Source organism: Struthio camelus, chromosome 11 (assembly GCF_040807025.1).
Source record: "Struthio camelus isolate bStrCam1 chromosome 11, bStrCam1.hap1, whole genome shotgun sequence".
Lineage (NCBI taxonomy): Eukaryota > Metazoa > Chordata > Aves > Struthioniformes > Struthionidae > Struthio > Struthio camelus.
The window spans coordinates 17,412,989-17,427,221 of record NC_090952.1 but is presented as its reverse complement, the minus strand read 5'-3'; the positions used below and the strand labels follow the sequence as shown (position 1 = coordinate 17,427,221).

Sequence of the window (14,233 nt, the reverse complement as noted above, 5' to 3'; positions counted from 1 at the left end):
ATTCGGGAACTGTTACAGCTTACACTGTTTGACAGTTCAGTCCTTGGCACTTTCAGCAACATGCCTAAAAAGAGCAGCAAATACTGCTAAATTTCTTTTTTGTTTTTTTAGCCAGAACATATCTAATTTTCAGTATTGTTAGTTTCTTTGGAACTTAATTCTTAGCTACAAATAGAGTCCCATCCGCGGAAGCCATTAAGATAGTATACTTCTGCAAGTTCACATCGTTCGTATACAAAACTAATAATAAAGCCTTACTTTTAAAGTGCTCTTGAGAACTCTGATGTGGTGAAGCTTTTCATTGATAACTGGATCGTTACATCTCTTCACAAAAGACTTGCGGAACTCCTGCTTGGTGGAAGGACGCTGTTCTCCAAAAGCTGACAAGCTAGCTTGTTCCAGAGACTTGTACAGCTCTTGCAGACCATCTATATTCTCTCCAATTTCATTTTTGTTTTCTGAAAGAAAATAAATAATAAATAACCCAATAACAAATCCAGCAATTCAGACTGAATAAGATGAAGTCTCTAAAAACATCAAGGAATACTGCAAATTAGTATACAGAATAACACAGTCTTCCGATTTTCAATTTGATAAAACAAGAACAGTCTGATCAGCAGCAAAGTTGTATTTTTAGCATTACATCCAGGCATTTTAAATACAAATTCCAAATTCCAGTACAGTGACTGATGCACCTGCCAAAATATAACAGTTTAATCACGGAAGCCTTGCTGAGAATTACGGTATTATTACTATAGCTTTCCAAGGCAGTAAAGTGGGTCACAGTCTCTCCAAAAGCTTACCTTCTGTACAGAAACTATTATGCCTTCTAATAAGAACTTTCTCTTCTGGATTTTCTTCCGTTATTTCCACAGACTTTACACGCCCCTTAACCCTGACATCTCTATTTCGTGGAAGGCTTTGACTACGTTGCTTCTGTGGCCTATGAGAACTATGTCCTCTTTGACATTCCACCAAAGGGAAAGGCCCATCCTGTTCATGATTATGACGTCTTTGAACCGGTAATGTTGCTTGTCTCCGTTTCTCTGGTGACATTCCAGGCCGCCCACTCATGTATTCTGCATCAGGAGGAACAGTTTGAAGAAAGTGGAGCCCTGAACTGGTTAATGGGGTCTCTATCAGATCCTGCCATGAGCGTCTTTCTCGGTAGGCAGGTCTGCATCCGGAGGAATGCGTACTTCCTGCTGCATCTTGTCGAGAATCCTCAGCAGAAGAATGAGAATATGTTGATTCACTTGAAAAGTGCCGACCGTGTTTGGGTTCAGGGAAGGGACTTGAAGAATTCACCTGAAAAGAAACAAAAGCATCCAATTATAAGACATCACTTTGAACAGACCCAAGAAACTCACTGTATGTGTAGAACACTCTATGATATATACTAATAAAATGGACTGATATGTGTGTTTTGATATGTCAATAAACCTCTTTTAAACAAAAGATGACTATTAGTGCGATCTTCTAAGAGCTATGTTTCAACCGCTCCCTATTCTCGTTTTGCACATTCTCTGCCCATGAGCAACTCCTGCTGGAAACAGTGCTGGGAACACTGGCACAGGTTTTCTAAAGACCTGTCCAGCTTATACTCAGTCCAGCAGCGTGTTGTGAAGACATGAGAGCCCCAAAAGAAACCAGAAATAGATTTCCTTTCTTTTTAAGGAGATAAATATTTCAGCTGAACAGGAAAGAAATACGTCAGCGCCCAGAAAGATTTTTGAATTTTGGGGGACAGCTGAACTTACCAAATCATTTTAATTAAATTCTGCTGGGTCTGTGTATCTTTTTAATTCAAAAAGAAAGAGAAAGGCAAAAAAAGTGGAAAAACAGAAAGGGAGGGTCTTAACCTGTATCCCAGTTGATAAAACAGCATCACATGGGTGAAAATCAGTCTGAACTTCACCCATGTGATGCTGTTGTCTCAGTCACTCTTTGGTTCTGGCTGTGTGAGGATCATGCCATTGATGCTGAAGAAAAATCTGAAAGAAAAATAGAGAACAGTCCTACCTATGCTTAGAAACATAGATTAATTATCACGGTCTGTGTTCTGTATATTAGAAATGTTCCTATCTGCTACCAGAACCTGTTCATATACAAAACAGTGTTATTTTTTTTCCCCCAGTTAATCAAAGGCTGCCCATACACAATATACCTGAAGTGTTTTTATCAGCTACTTAACATCTTATGACACTGTTATAGAAAATACTGTAACTACAATTTTATTTTATACAAAGCTTCATTTTGTAAAAAACTTGCCTCTGAACAGATGTTCTTAAAAAAGAATGTTCATACTAAAACATGATTATTGTGTGAATATGATCTGATCTTAATTTCCAGTATTCAATATTCATACTTGAAATACAGTCCCAGTTCCTACAAACTACCCTGTTCACCACTTCCTTTTCATATTCTGCAGTGAAGTCAACATTTGAATACTCTCTCTGCATTGGGTGTAGTTTTCCAGTTCCTACAAAAAACTGTAATAGTTACACTCTGGTGAGTTAGCTGTGTAAGGAAGCATTTGCCTCTCCTGTCTTTGCAATGGCTTATTTTGGAAACACTTGGTTCTTACTTTGTGAGAAACGGCAGCATAATGGCTTATTTTGGAAACACTTGGTTCTTACTTTGTGAGAAACGGCAGCACTTCATTCCTACAGTGATATACATCTCTGTTCTGCCTTTATAGTACTTAAGTATTCCAAAACAAGAAAAATGCAAATCAAGGCACACACAAATCTGTTGGTGACCTGGTATCAAACATAGTATTTCTGACTCACTGAGGGTGTTCGATGGTAGGTGTCACACAGTGTTGAAGAGCCTTCCTGCTTCAGCGTTAGACAGCCATCAACATCATCCTGGTCGCTTTCACTCCAGTAATCTGCTAACGAAGAATTCCAGCTTTCACCGGCAGGTTTACTCACAAGAAAGCCTATGCACCATTTTCAAAATATCATTAGCATGCAAAGATAACCATTTCACAGTCACCTAGTTGGCTTGGCAGTCACTAAGGAACAGACTCCGAAAATATCTGGTACCTAAAGATACACGGATACATAGAAGACCCTTCAAATATTTTACGACAGTGTCACAGAAATCAGGTTAGGCACCTAACCCCCACTGTATGTAACAATTGGTTCTGGTCAAAGACTTTCAAAGGAAATTTTTCTTGCAAACGCCAAAGTAGAGCTGGGTTTAACATTTAGTTCAACTGTCATCAGATAACACGTTCCACCACCATGGATAGTGGAGAAAAACTCTGTTACCTGAGATCAGAAGATGCTGAGCTCAGTGACTGTGACATCTTGAATTACTCTAAGGTGATGAGCAAATCTGATGGCTCTCATTTGGGAGATCATACCTCAGTCTTAACTTAACATTCTGTTTATCATTTGTGTTAAATGTTTCTTCAAATTATTATTCTGGATTTCATTTTCTCTGCTGATGGCCCTATTAAATATAGTTCTTAAAGGATGTGCATTCTCATGAAAATTGATGTTTTAAAAGATATGGCACATATGTTAATAAAGTCAGTTATGATACGTCCAACTCTGTTCAAATAATGAACGGATGAGTACTCTCTTGCTCTCCTCTCCTAATTATAATTTCAGAAGTGTTACCTTCATCTGGATGAATGTCCTTGTCATCAGGTGTGTAACCAATTGCTGCAAGGCCCAAACGATTCATCCACCTAACAGAGGGAATAAACAGATGAGGAAGAGGGAAACTTAAAAGGAACATATAATATAAACGTGAAGACATACAAATTCTTAAAGTATGGGAAAGTCAGAGTGAATGGTTGATCCAAAAAACTGAGCACTGTTTACGCTGTGAAAATCAGGATTCACATGTACTCAGTGGTTAATAATTTCAATTAAGTGAAGGATGTTCCGGTTTACATACAGTCCAAATGTGGACTCCAATCCACACCTCCTGGAGCATGTTTGCATAGTGAACTATCAGACTCCCTGCATTTTATTCTGCTGCCTAAAAAATGAAGAATCACGGTATCAATCGTTCTTACATCACAAGAAAAACGTGAAGCATACAAGCTGACATGTTAATTTTAGCAATGATTTGATGTGGGATTTTTAGCAGAATATGCTGCGTAGAACAAAACTCTCAACTCTGTCTCCACCTTAAATAGAATCAAAGCCTCTCTAAGCTGCATGTACAAATTGTTTGCGTGGAATGACTTCCAGAGACTTTGAGGAAAGGAGCGTATTGCATTTATTCTGACTGCCATGTCTATTAATTTCAAGGCCTTTCCTGAAAATATTAGTAAAATGCTATAAAAATAAATACAATGATGATCATAATTGTATGAAAACCTGTATTAGGAAATAAATTTCTCAATATACTCAAAGGTAGAATGGACTATGACAGTATATCACTGATTTAGTTAGTCTAGATTTATGATAAAGGTATTATAAATTTTAATGTTTGTAGATATGGGATTTCAACATTCTTATTATTTGTTTTTTTAATACAAAATCTTAGGTTTCTAAAACAAGACTTTGTAAATTGAAAGTGCTTCAATATTTGCATTTCACATCAAATGTTCTAGTTGTTTACTTTGTTCTAACATAAATTTGTTCCAAAATAAGATTCTTTATTTCATTAGCAGAATACTGTAGCTTATTTTGGGGAAAGTTCCATTGGAGTTTTTCTTAAGATTACTGGCTTCTTATACAATATATAATTGAAAAATAGGAAAAAAAAACCCAAATGAACAGATTGAAAGTAAAGTCACTTTCTAAAAATAATAATCAGCAAATGGAAATTTATCAAGAACCAGCTGATTTTCATCAACAAAGAAACGTAACTAAAGAAAATAGCCATATTAATGGAAATCTCTAATGACTGGGATATATTCTTAGCTATTCCCTTACTCAGTGACCCAACAATTATTTACGATGTCAGTAACTTCCTAGTACAATGAATGTGTTCTCTAGAAGCAGCTATTTCCTTTTTCACACTGCAACATAAAATTAACAATTTTATTCTTGGCTGATGAATTATATCATGACAAAAACACCTTTTAAAGACTTCTCACAGGAGACATTAATAAACAATACATACTGTACCATAAAGATAATTTTTGTGCAGATTAAAACAAGTAAATTAATCAGTGTAATTCTTTCCTACTTTTACTAGAACAAAATAAGCTTCAAAGGACCTATGTGACTATATTATTTGTCAAATTGCACAGTACATGAAAGATGGTATATACTGCAAAGAAGCAGAAAATGAAAAGTCAACTCTTTGCTAAGAATAGATACAGCTCAGCATGTACTGATCTAATGCTCTGAGCAACGTTCTGCAGTTCTCAGAGCAACAATCTGCTGTAATATTGGATCTAACACTGACTCATTGTATGGCCTTCAGCAAACCACCCTATCAATGTAGGGTGGTTTAGGATACTTACTTTCTTAAGTATCCAAGGGGGAAAATAACATATTTACTTCCTACTCCTATAGAGTTATTACAAGAATTAGCTTCCTTGCAAAACTATAAAAACGTGAAAAATAGTACAACAATATTCCTTTGCCTTTCAGTATTAAAAAAGAAGTAATCAAATAAAATAATATAAAAATGTCAATGGTTGTTAGTTTTCACAAATATCAACTGCAGGGTTAGAACTGCCTATAGACAGAGACATTGTTCGTACCAACATGGCAATTACTAATCTTACTATAGTGAAGGAAGTAAATTTGAAATGGATTCACAGCTTATTTTCTACAGTGCCCTGCCCCGTAATTTCATTCAATAAAGGGCATGCTGATCACTTGAGTGACATTTGCTTCTCTTGAAAAGCATGTTATTTACTGCAGTAATTGAAATGACACTACCCTTACTCATTAAGCATTTATATTCGCTATTTTTTAAACTATTTTTTCAGTAACTGTTGAACAAGCTACTTTCAAAGCTATTTTAAAAAGCCTTTTTTTTAATAAAGAAAGCTACTTCCATTTTTATTAAGAAAACACACAGTCAAACTTATGAAAAAGTTTACCATGTTGACACTATTTCCCTGGAAAGCTTGGCATCTCAGTCATTTGGTTCTGAACTCCATGTTGCATGCCTTGTAGGCAAATGTCAAGTTCAGGAAGGCAAAGGGAATGTGTGCCAGAATTAGAATCTTTTCAGGGGTAGATGGCTGCATGTTTAATCAAAGATCAGGCAGGGTAAGACCATATGCTAACCCTGTCAAGCAGCTATAGTGAAAAAACAGGGGATAATTTGTCTCTTCTGTTTTATACCGCTGTTCTTCTCATAGCACTTTGAATTCCATGTGATCACAAGGAGACACGACATATCCTGGCAGATACAGGTATACCAGTCTTACATGTATATCCCGGCTCCCTCACTCCTCTTCCACCACAAACCCTAGCTTTTTTTCCTTTGATAAATTTTCATTCTCCAAGGTACGTAAAGAACAACTTACACTGTACACATTTCATGCTAGGTACTACTCTGTGCTTGAGTGGGTTTGAGTCCAGGCCACACAACAAATCACCAGGTTTGCACTCTACATAGGATTAGCTATTAGTATCCCAAGGATACTTTGCTACATCTTATCTTCAGTATTGTACTCATCTCCATAAGGTATTTATCCGTCTTCCTGAGGTAAAGTGTAGCAACTTATAAGTGACCAAAATAACATTTTTATTACTATTACTGCTTTTAATTTAGAGAACCACATGCAAAAAACGGAAAGGCTCAAGTAAAAGGATGTAAGCATGCAAGTAAATTCTGTACTTTGTCTTAATGTGTTTAGATCTAAATATATCAGATCATGCTTTAATTAATTCTGTTGATTACGAACAGACACCATTGTCATTGCTCTTGGATAAAACAGAGCTACATGGTAGGACGTTAAGTTAAATTTACTGAGATAATTCTGGTTAGTACCAGGGAACTCCAGCCCCAAGGACTGTTCTGAGAGCCTGATTCCACCTCAAGGCCTGGAAAGGGATGCTTACAAATAGACTGAGGGCAGTCATGAACTAAGTAGCTATGACAATAATCAAAACTTGATACTGAAGAGTGAGTCATGCCTGAAATGCCCTGAATTGTCTCCTCAAGCCAGGAGTCAGGAGTAAATTCTGTTACCGATCATTTAATGAAAACATTGGAGAAACGTTAAAATGGACCAAACAGCTAGGAAACATTTTCATATAGCTTTACAGTCCTAACACACTGCGTTAAAAACAAAAATATGCCATTACTTATTATACAAATGCAGTAAGTATCTATCTGCTGACCAATATAATGTACTCAGGCTGAGCGTGGTGATAAGCCAATCTAAGGTCTTTGTTAGGTTTTGGGACTGAAGGCAACTATACTTTCCTTATCAATCCTTCACCTTCACAAGGGTCTACCTGAAGACAGAAGCAATGCATGAATGAATGTACGTTTTTATCAATGGTGTTAGAGGAATTTTCATTTCCTTGATTTCGGATCACATCTCTTAAGGAAGATGATGCTGCTTAAGCAAAAAGAAGAGGAGAAGCAAAACAGAACACCAACTACCTAAATTAGTTAGAACGTTAGATTTAAAGACATTGGTAAAAAAAAAAAAAAAAAAAAAGTCAAGAAAAAAATAATGACCATGGCAAATGGCTGAAATCCTAGAAAATAAAAACTTGTATTAAAAAAATTGATATTGGAAAGATACGGGAGAAACACTAAGGTATGGAACATATTTAGAATTGGAGGAATACAGAGGAAAGTGTACAAAAAAAAGAACTAAGAGTTAATTTATACCATCAAAATGCTTTGATGCAGCAGGGAGGAAAAATAAATGCTTCATTAGATATGTATTTCTTCTGAGGCTTGAAAAAGCAGTATGACTGGAAGGGGAAGAAAAAAGGCACACAGAACAGAAAAAAATTTGATTAGGCCAGAAAAGGATCTACGATGATTATGGGAGCAGAGTCTTACAACGAACCAAAACATGAGTGAGCTAACAAGATGATGCAGTTGTACAAAATGTTAATGTCTGTTTTTAGGATAAAAAGGTAATTATTCCTCTGTTTTTGAGGCTGATCTGGCAATATAGAGTAACCGGTCAAGTTTTGGGCATCACACTTTTTATCCAATTTGCTTATTTCTTTCAAACAGTTCAAAGTAAAACCACACAAGTGAAAGAATCATTTGGAAAAATCTGAGCTATAATCAATTGGAGAGAACTATTGTTTAGTGCAGGAGAAAGAAAAATTGAAGAAAAGAAGATAACAGTTTTTTTCAAAAAACGGGTACAAGGTTGTTATTATTAGGGTTAGGATTAAAAACGTTCCATAAATCCATGAAGAATAGGTCAGGAAGTAGTAAATTGCTGAGATTCAAATGAGTTTTATTTGCTGATATCCTCAATACTGAATAAACTTGTTTCCTATACAAGATAGCATTCTTCTATATGTAGAAGAAACTATTTAATTCAGATGAAAAAAATAAATAATGGCTATATCCTGAAAGAGTGTAAACTCAAGAAGGAGTCTGTCCACTATAACCATTTTTCAGTTGGATGTTCCTTAAAAATGAAACACACAAGTATTACTTCAGCTATTACATGATCCAACCCCAAGGTGCACTCCATACATCTCTCTCTAGTCTTCAAAACATCTATTCTGTCTTCCTATTTTGATCCCCTAACCATTCTGCTCCCTTCACCAAGTCTTCTCTTTTCCATCTTCATTTTGTTTGCTGCCATCTTCTTTACTGACCTCTTTCCCTCAGTGTCTCTTCAGTAGCATTACAACGCACACTCCACTCCAAAACTATTAAAATTAGAGTAACTTTAGTAGAAGTATTCAAATAAAAATTCATACAGGGTTTTGAAATATTGATGCATTAAAACACAGAATAAATATATAATTATATTTTTAAAACATTTCCTATTTTTCTTGCATCTGTCCATCAAATTACTACTCATACTTGTAAGTCATCTCAGGTTTATACTGTAAATATTCCAGAGGAGGAATATCTTGCTTCATTTCTGAGATTGTATCTACGTTTCACATTTGGTTAAAAACAAACTCACAAACAACTCCCCCCCTCTCCCCCCCCCCAAAAAAAAAAAGAAAAAAGAAAAAGAAAAAAAGAACTGAAGTGGAAAGTAAATTTGATTTAATCAAGTCATCCCTAAGTCTGTTAAAAAGATTCTCTTGAATGGTTCATTTCATAAATATAACTTTTTTCAGTATAACTTATATGTAATTTCTGACTGAAAACTTTGTATTACATCCTCTTACCTCAGTCAGATAATTAAATTCCAGAGTTCACAGTAAAATTTTGTGTGATAAAGAATTGTTTCCCTTTTTGATTCCTGAAGTATATTATTTTAATTGTTTTCTAAGATTGTAAAGGTCATGTATGCATTTAACAGAATAAAAATTCCTGTAATATGTATGGCTAAAATGATTTATTTTCCTCACCACAGAAAAGCCCCAAAATATATGTAAGCATATATAAGTTGGGCCTTTAATAGTGTTGTTTGGCCTATTTGATCCCATTTCTCAAGCGTACCCAGTGAAGCCCTCTAAGAGTATGTGACTTCGCACATCGAAATGACTGAGCAGAGTCTTCTCTATAAGCTAATCTCTCCAAATATATTAAGTCTCAGTAGCCTGTATTTCTGCTACTTTGTTTTTCTCACAGCTGCTGGAATTTGTTAAGTAAAATCGTTCATGGCACTATGATTTCATAATGTCACTTGATTCTATTTATGTTTTTTCATGCATCGTCTTCCTAGATTTGTCAGGCTTGCAAAATATGAAAAAAAAAAAGCCCCAGACCACTAAAGAGATGACAAGTGAACTATACCAATTTATGCTCTCTTAATTTACTTAACGGGATTTTTTTAACTTCACTTGGTCAACTGAATGCACAACTATTCCTCCGCAGTCAGAAGTCTGAGGATTTTCTGTCCTGGTGGATGATAAAGCCTACTACTTCCATAGCAAAAAATTACTTTTCTGGTAATAAACAAAATAGCACCTTGCTGTATGAGCATCAGAGAATATACACAAAATAACTTTAGGATAGACTATCATTTGAAATAAAACGAATAACAAATCCTAAGGAAATCTAGCAAAACAGTCACAGAAACTCGCTCAATTGGAACTTCTCCTGCCAATATTCAAACATATTTACAAACCCACTCATGGCAGCACTAACGCTACTCACTCAGGCATATCAAAAAGGAACAGTGATTGCTGAGAGAAGCTTGGACTTTGAAGCTGTTACTTGAAGGAATCTATAGAGATGCTATTAAAATATTCTCTTCATTAGTTGAATAGGGCTGCAGGATTTCACTCTACTGTAACCTTGTCCTATTGATTTACCATATTTCTCTAGATAATTCTCCAAAGTTCCTGGGCATCCACTTACAGGCAAGTACTAGTTGCTGCACACACATACCACTTCCCTTACTGGCCACAACTTTATACATGCCCCAGCAGGTGCAACACGTGGTATTCCCCAGATCTTCTTTCTACCGTGCTTAAAGCAGCAAAGGTAAGGGATGGACAGCTACAAAAACGAATCCCAGCCAAGGTTTCTTAACATTTTAATGCATGCTATGACTCTACTCAGTTATTCAAGCTTTTAGCTTAGTAAGTAATGAACAAATGGCAAACCGTGTTTTTTGGGAGTGTTTTTTGAAGGGATAGGGCAATTTACTTGTGAAGTTATTTCAATTCTGTTTTCACATACTCTTAGAGGGCTTCACTGGGTACGCTTGAGAAATGGGATCAAATAGGCCAAACAACACTATTAAAGGCCCAACTTATATATGCTTACATATGCAACTTGTTTCTTTTACTAAAAACTTCAGATTTCACAGCGTTAACTTAATATCTCTAGTGCAACATCACAATATATAACTGTAACACGTGTTTATTCATCACTGAGGGGAACAACCCCGTTCTCAAAAATTTTGCTCTAACAAATGCAGATGAACAGTTTGACTTCCAGAAGAACTGTGCCAGTTCACACCGGTATTACTTACATCAGAGTGTGACTTAAGTTAATTTTATAACATAAGCTACCACAGAAAGCCAATGCAAATCCAAGCTCCTATGCGTTAGGGATAAATTCAAACCTGACGGCTAACCAAAGGGAAGAAAATAAATTGAAGGAGGGAGGAATTAGGTAGCTAGCCAAAACAAGGCAACTTTAAAGACTTACAGCTCTATACTAGTAATTCCTGGCATAGTATTTTTGCCAGACTGAGCACTGTGGAACAGCTATACCATTGCACTATTCACTCCCATATACGCCATGGTTTCATCCAATCTCTGGGGCCTGTAGCTAATTCTGATTAGAAAATGTTTCAGGTGTTCTGCAACGCAGAAGCTTTTGGGCATGAACAATAAATTGAGCTCTGAAGGGTAGGCCTGAAGTGGCTTAGATATGGACAGTAGTTTTCCTGCATTTGAAACCACTTCTGTTTATATGAGCATAAAGAAAGAAGGGGGGGAAACTGCAGTTTCTGTTAACCTGCAACACCACACCTAAGCTCCATTTCAGAGTTTTCTATTTGTAAAGCATCTTTCATATTCCCCAGAATTTTCTCTTTGCATTTCACTGGGTAAGGGTCTGGAGAGTCAGAGCTCTTCCAAAACTTTTACTCTTTTCTTAAAGAACAGTTAAAATTAGGACAGACAGATCTGAAATGATTACTCCTCTGCTCACATCTCCAGGAACTCTAATAAGGCCGCGTGTCTGAAATTTTCAGCTGCAAAAATCTTTTCTTAGGTGTTACCTTATTTGTGAGTGAAAACTGAAGTAAATTAAAACTGTAAAAGATCCATTAACATTGGCCCACTGCCTGAACTGGCAAAGATCTGTCAAGAGGAGGCTAACATGCCCAAAGTATAAAGATGACAGCTGACTGACCTTCAATAATAAAAAAAAGGTGCTGAATATCTGGTACTTAATTCTAGCAAAGGTAAACAGGATGGCTTAGTGAAAGCCTTGAGTAACTTGCTTGGCTGTATTCCATACATAAAAATACAGAGGATAGGCACCCTGAATTTTGCTTATCATCAGTAGTGACTTAATTCAGAATTCTCCAATTTTGAAACATTTACTCATTAAGAGAAATATTATGGTGCAAAATGTTCAGATCTTGAAAAAAATCTGGAAAGACCACTATGATATCAATCTATCACTCTATGTATCAGTAAGCAGGAGATATCTGTATTTTTGAATGAATACAAAAGTTGGATGCAAGTTATTTATATTGCAAAATTAACCTAGTTATTAAAATCAAATGTTATCAAATTATTCAGACTAAAATAGCAGCAATAGTTTTTATTTAACATTATTTAGCATTTAATATTTGACTAAATTGTCAATCCACTGCCCAGTCTATTTCATTCCCAGGGAAGTTCTAAATAAAGTAGATAGTGTAACATAACTAAATAGTAAATTCAGTGCTAATAATTTCCTTAGAAGTATTAAACCCAGAAACGGGATGTGCATGGTATGGTGGAAGCACTTCATGAAACCTGGAGCACCACATGACCATGACAAGTAAAAGATGAGCTCATCAATTTCATTATTAATTCATTCCTAGGAATACAACTGTGCTCGTGTAGACCTGACAGAACAGCATGAGCATTAATTTTGCAAAGCAAAGTCTGTCTGCAACATGCAACACAGCAGGCAAAATTCAGCTGCAACAGAATAACTCCATCTGCTTCAAACAAATCAGTTACTACCAATCGGAATATAATTCTTTCAAAGGTAACACAGTATTAAAGGCAGATTCAAATATTCTGGAGTATAAAAATAAATTTAGTAAACAGTGATTCTGAAGTAAGCAAGTGAGTAACAATAGCTGTCAAAAGAAAAGCTGGTGGTAATTGCAGTTGAAAATATGTGTGATCTCTGATAATGAATAAAGAAATGTTACGTTGTTGTTCTTCAGATTAAAATTAATTCATTTGTCCGTGTAAAAGGTTTACACCGCTGTTGCCATGGAAAATTCAATTAAATGTTGTGGTGAACAGCAGAAGTGCAAGGTAAAATACAGAGTATTTACCCTATATCCTCAGAACATATGGTTAGCACTTTGTCGGGAAGAAAGAGATTTGGCAAATCAATATTTGCAGTTTTCATCTGTGAGCCTTGCTTACTCATTTCAAGCATTATACCATGTTATCTGGGTGAAGCAATTCCAGGAAGTATAGGAAGACTGGAAGGGATGCCCAGGGATATTACAGAGCTAGCACAGTAATCTCTCAGTTGGGTTGGGCACTGGAACTACAATTACTCCACAAGAACAGAGCATTTCTGAAGGAAAAATGCTGCCAAAAAATGCTTCAAGTGGAACTTCACCCTCATTTGTCTTCTCTAATGTGAAGCAGACCCAAATGTTAGAAAAAGGGCTTGACTAAATCCCAAACCAACACGTCAGATATCAGGAAAGAATCTGGCACATTTCCAGCTGTTACTCTCCATGGAGTCTGTCATAAGGACAGCTTCGTTGGCTGTCTCCCCAGTACAGGAAAGTACAGGTCAATGAATATCCTAAGGGCAGTTTATCAGACGTTTGTCAGGGCTACCTGATTTTTCTTGAGTCAGAACATTTTATGGTACAACAGAAAGATGTGACCAATGACACTTCAACAAATCATAGCTATCAAAATAGCTAAAATTGAGGGAGAAACCCCGTTTTTTTAAAAATAATAGATGATCCTCACTTCATTTTTAGATTGAAGCAAGCTCAGCCAGGTTACATAACCAAACATGGAACATTACTAACATTGGAAAAATTAATTTTCAACAAATTTATATCCTAAAAATGACATAGCCAGCCATAGTGAGATACTCCTGAATACTGAACATTTTATTTCAGTGAATGATAAACTAGCCTGAGCTGGTTCGATACTCTGAGTCTTATGCATCAGCACAGTGTTTCTTGAAGGATCATGTAAGCCATGAAATGTAAATTTTAAATTTAGAAGCAATTTCTAGTCATTATTGTTCTAAAGATAAAAATCCAGCTATATCCTGAAGTAGTTCTGCTTTTCTAAGTCTGCAAACAGAAGGAACTAACAGGCTATAACTCTAAGTTTCAGCAGTCTGCGCAGTGAAAGATTTAAGACTTCAAAGCATAGTAACGTTGTCCCATGTGCACGCTCCCCTGCTTTTTACCTCAGCTGGGAATAAACAAATCTCTGAAGTAACATAAAGGAGGTAGAACATT

At 36.0% G+C, this 14,233-nt stretch overlaps 1 protein-coding gene across 4 annotated transcripts in view; it reads right to left on the bottom strand.

Moving 5' to 3' along the window:
• LOC104140945 (connector enhancer of kinase suppressor of ras 2) overlaps positions 1-14,233 on the bottom strand; it is a 253,111-nt gene that overhangs the window by 9,780 nt on the left and 229,098 nt on the right. For 2 of the 4 annotated variants that reach the window (XM_068957199.1, XM_068957201.1), the window contains 4 exons: positions 3,633-3,703; positions 2,793-2,944; positions 804-1,308; positions 259-458 (listed from right to left, as the gene is read on the bottom strand). In XM_068957199.1, the coding sequence (XP_068813300.1) occupies positions 259-458; positions 804-1,308; positions 2,793-2,944; positions 3,633-3,703 (928 nt within the window). The remainder of the gene's footprint in view (positions 1-258; positions 459-803; positions 1,309-2,792; positions 2,945-3,632; positions 3,704-14,233) is intronic. The other 2 variants (XM_068957202.1, XM_068957200.1) reach the window with 2 other exon arrangements.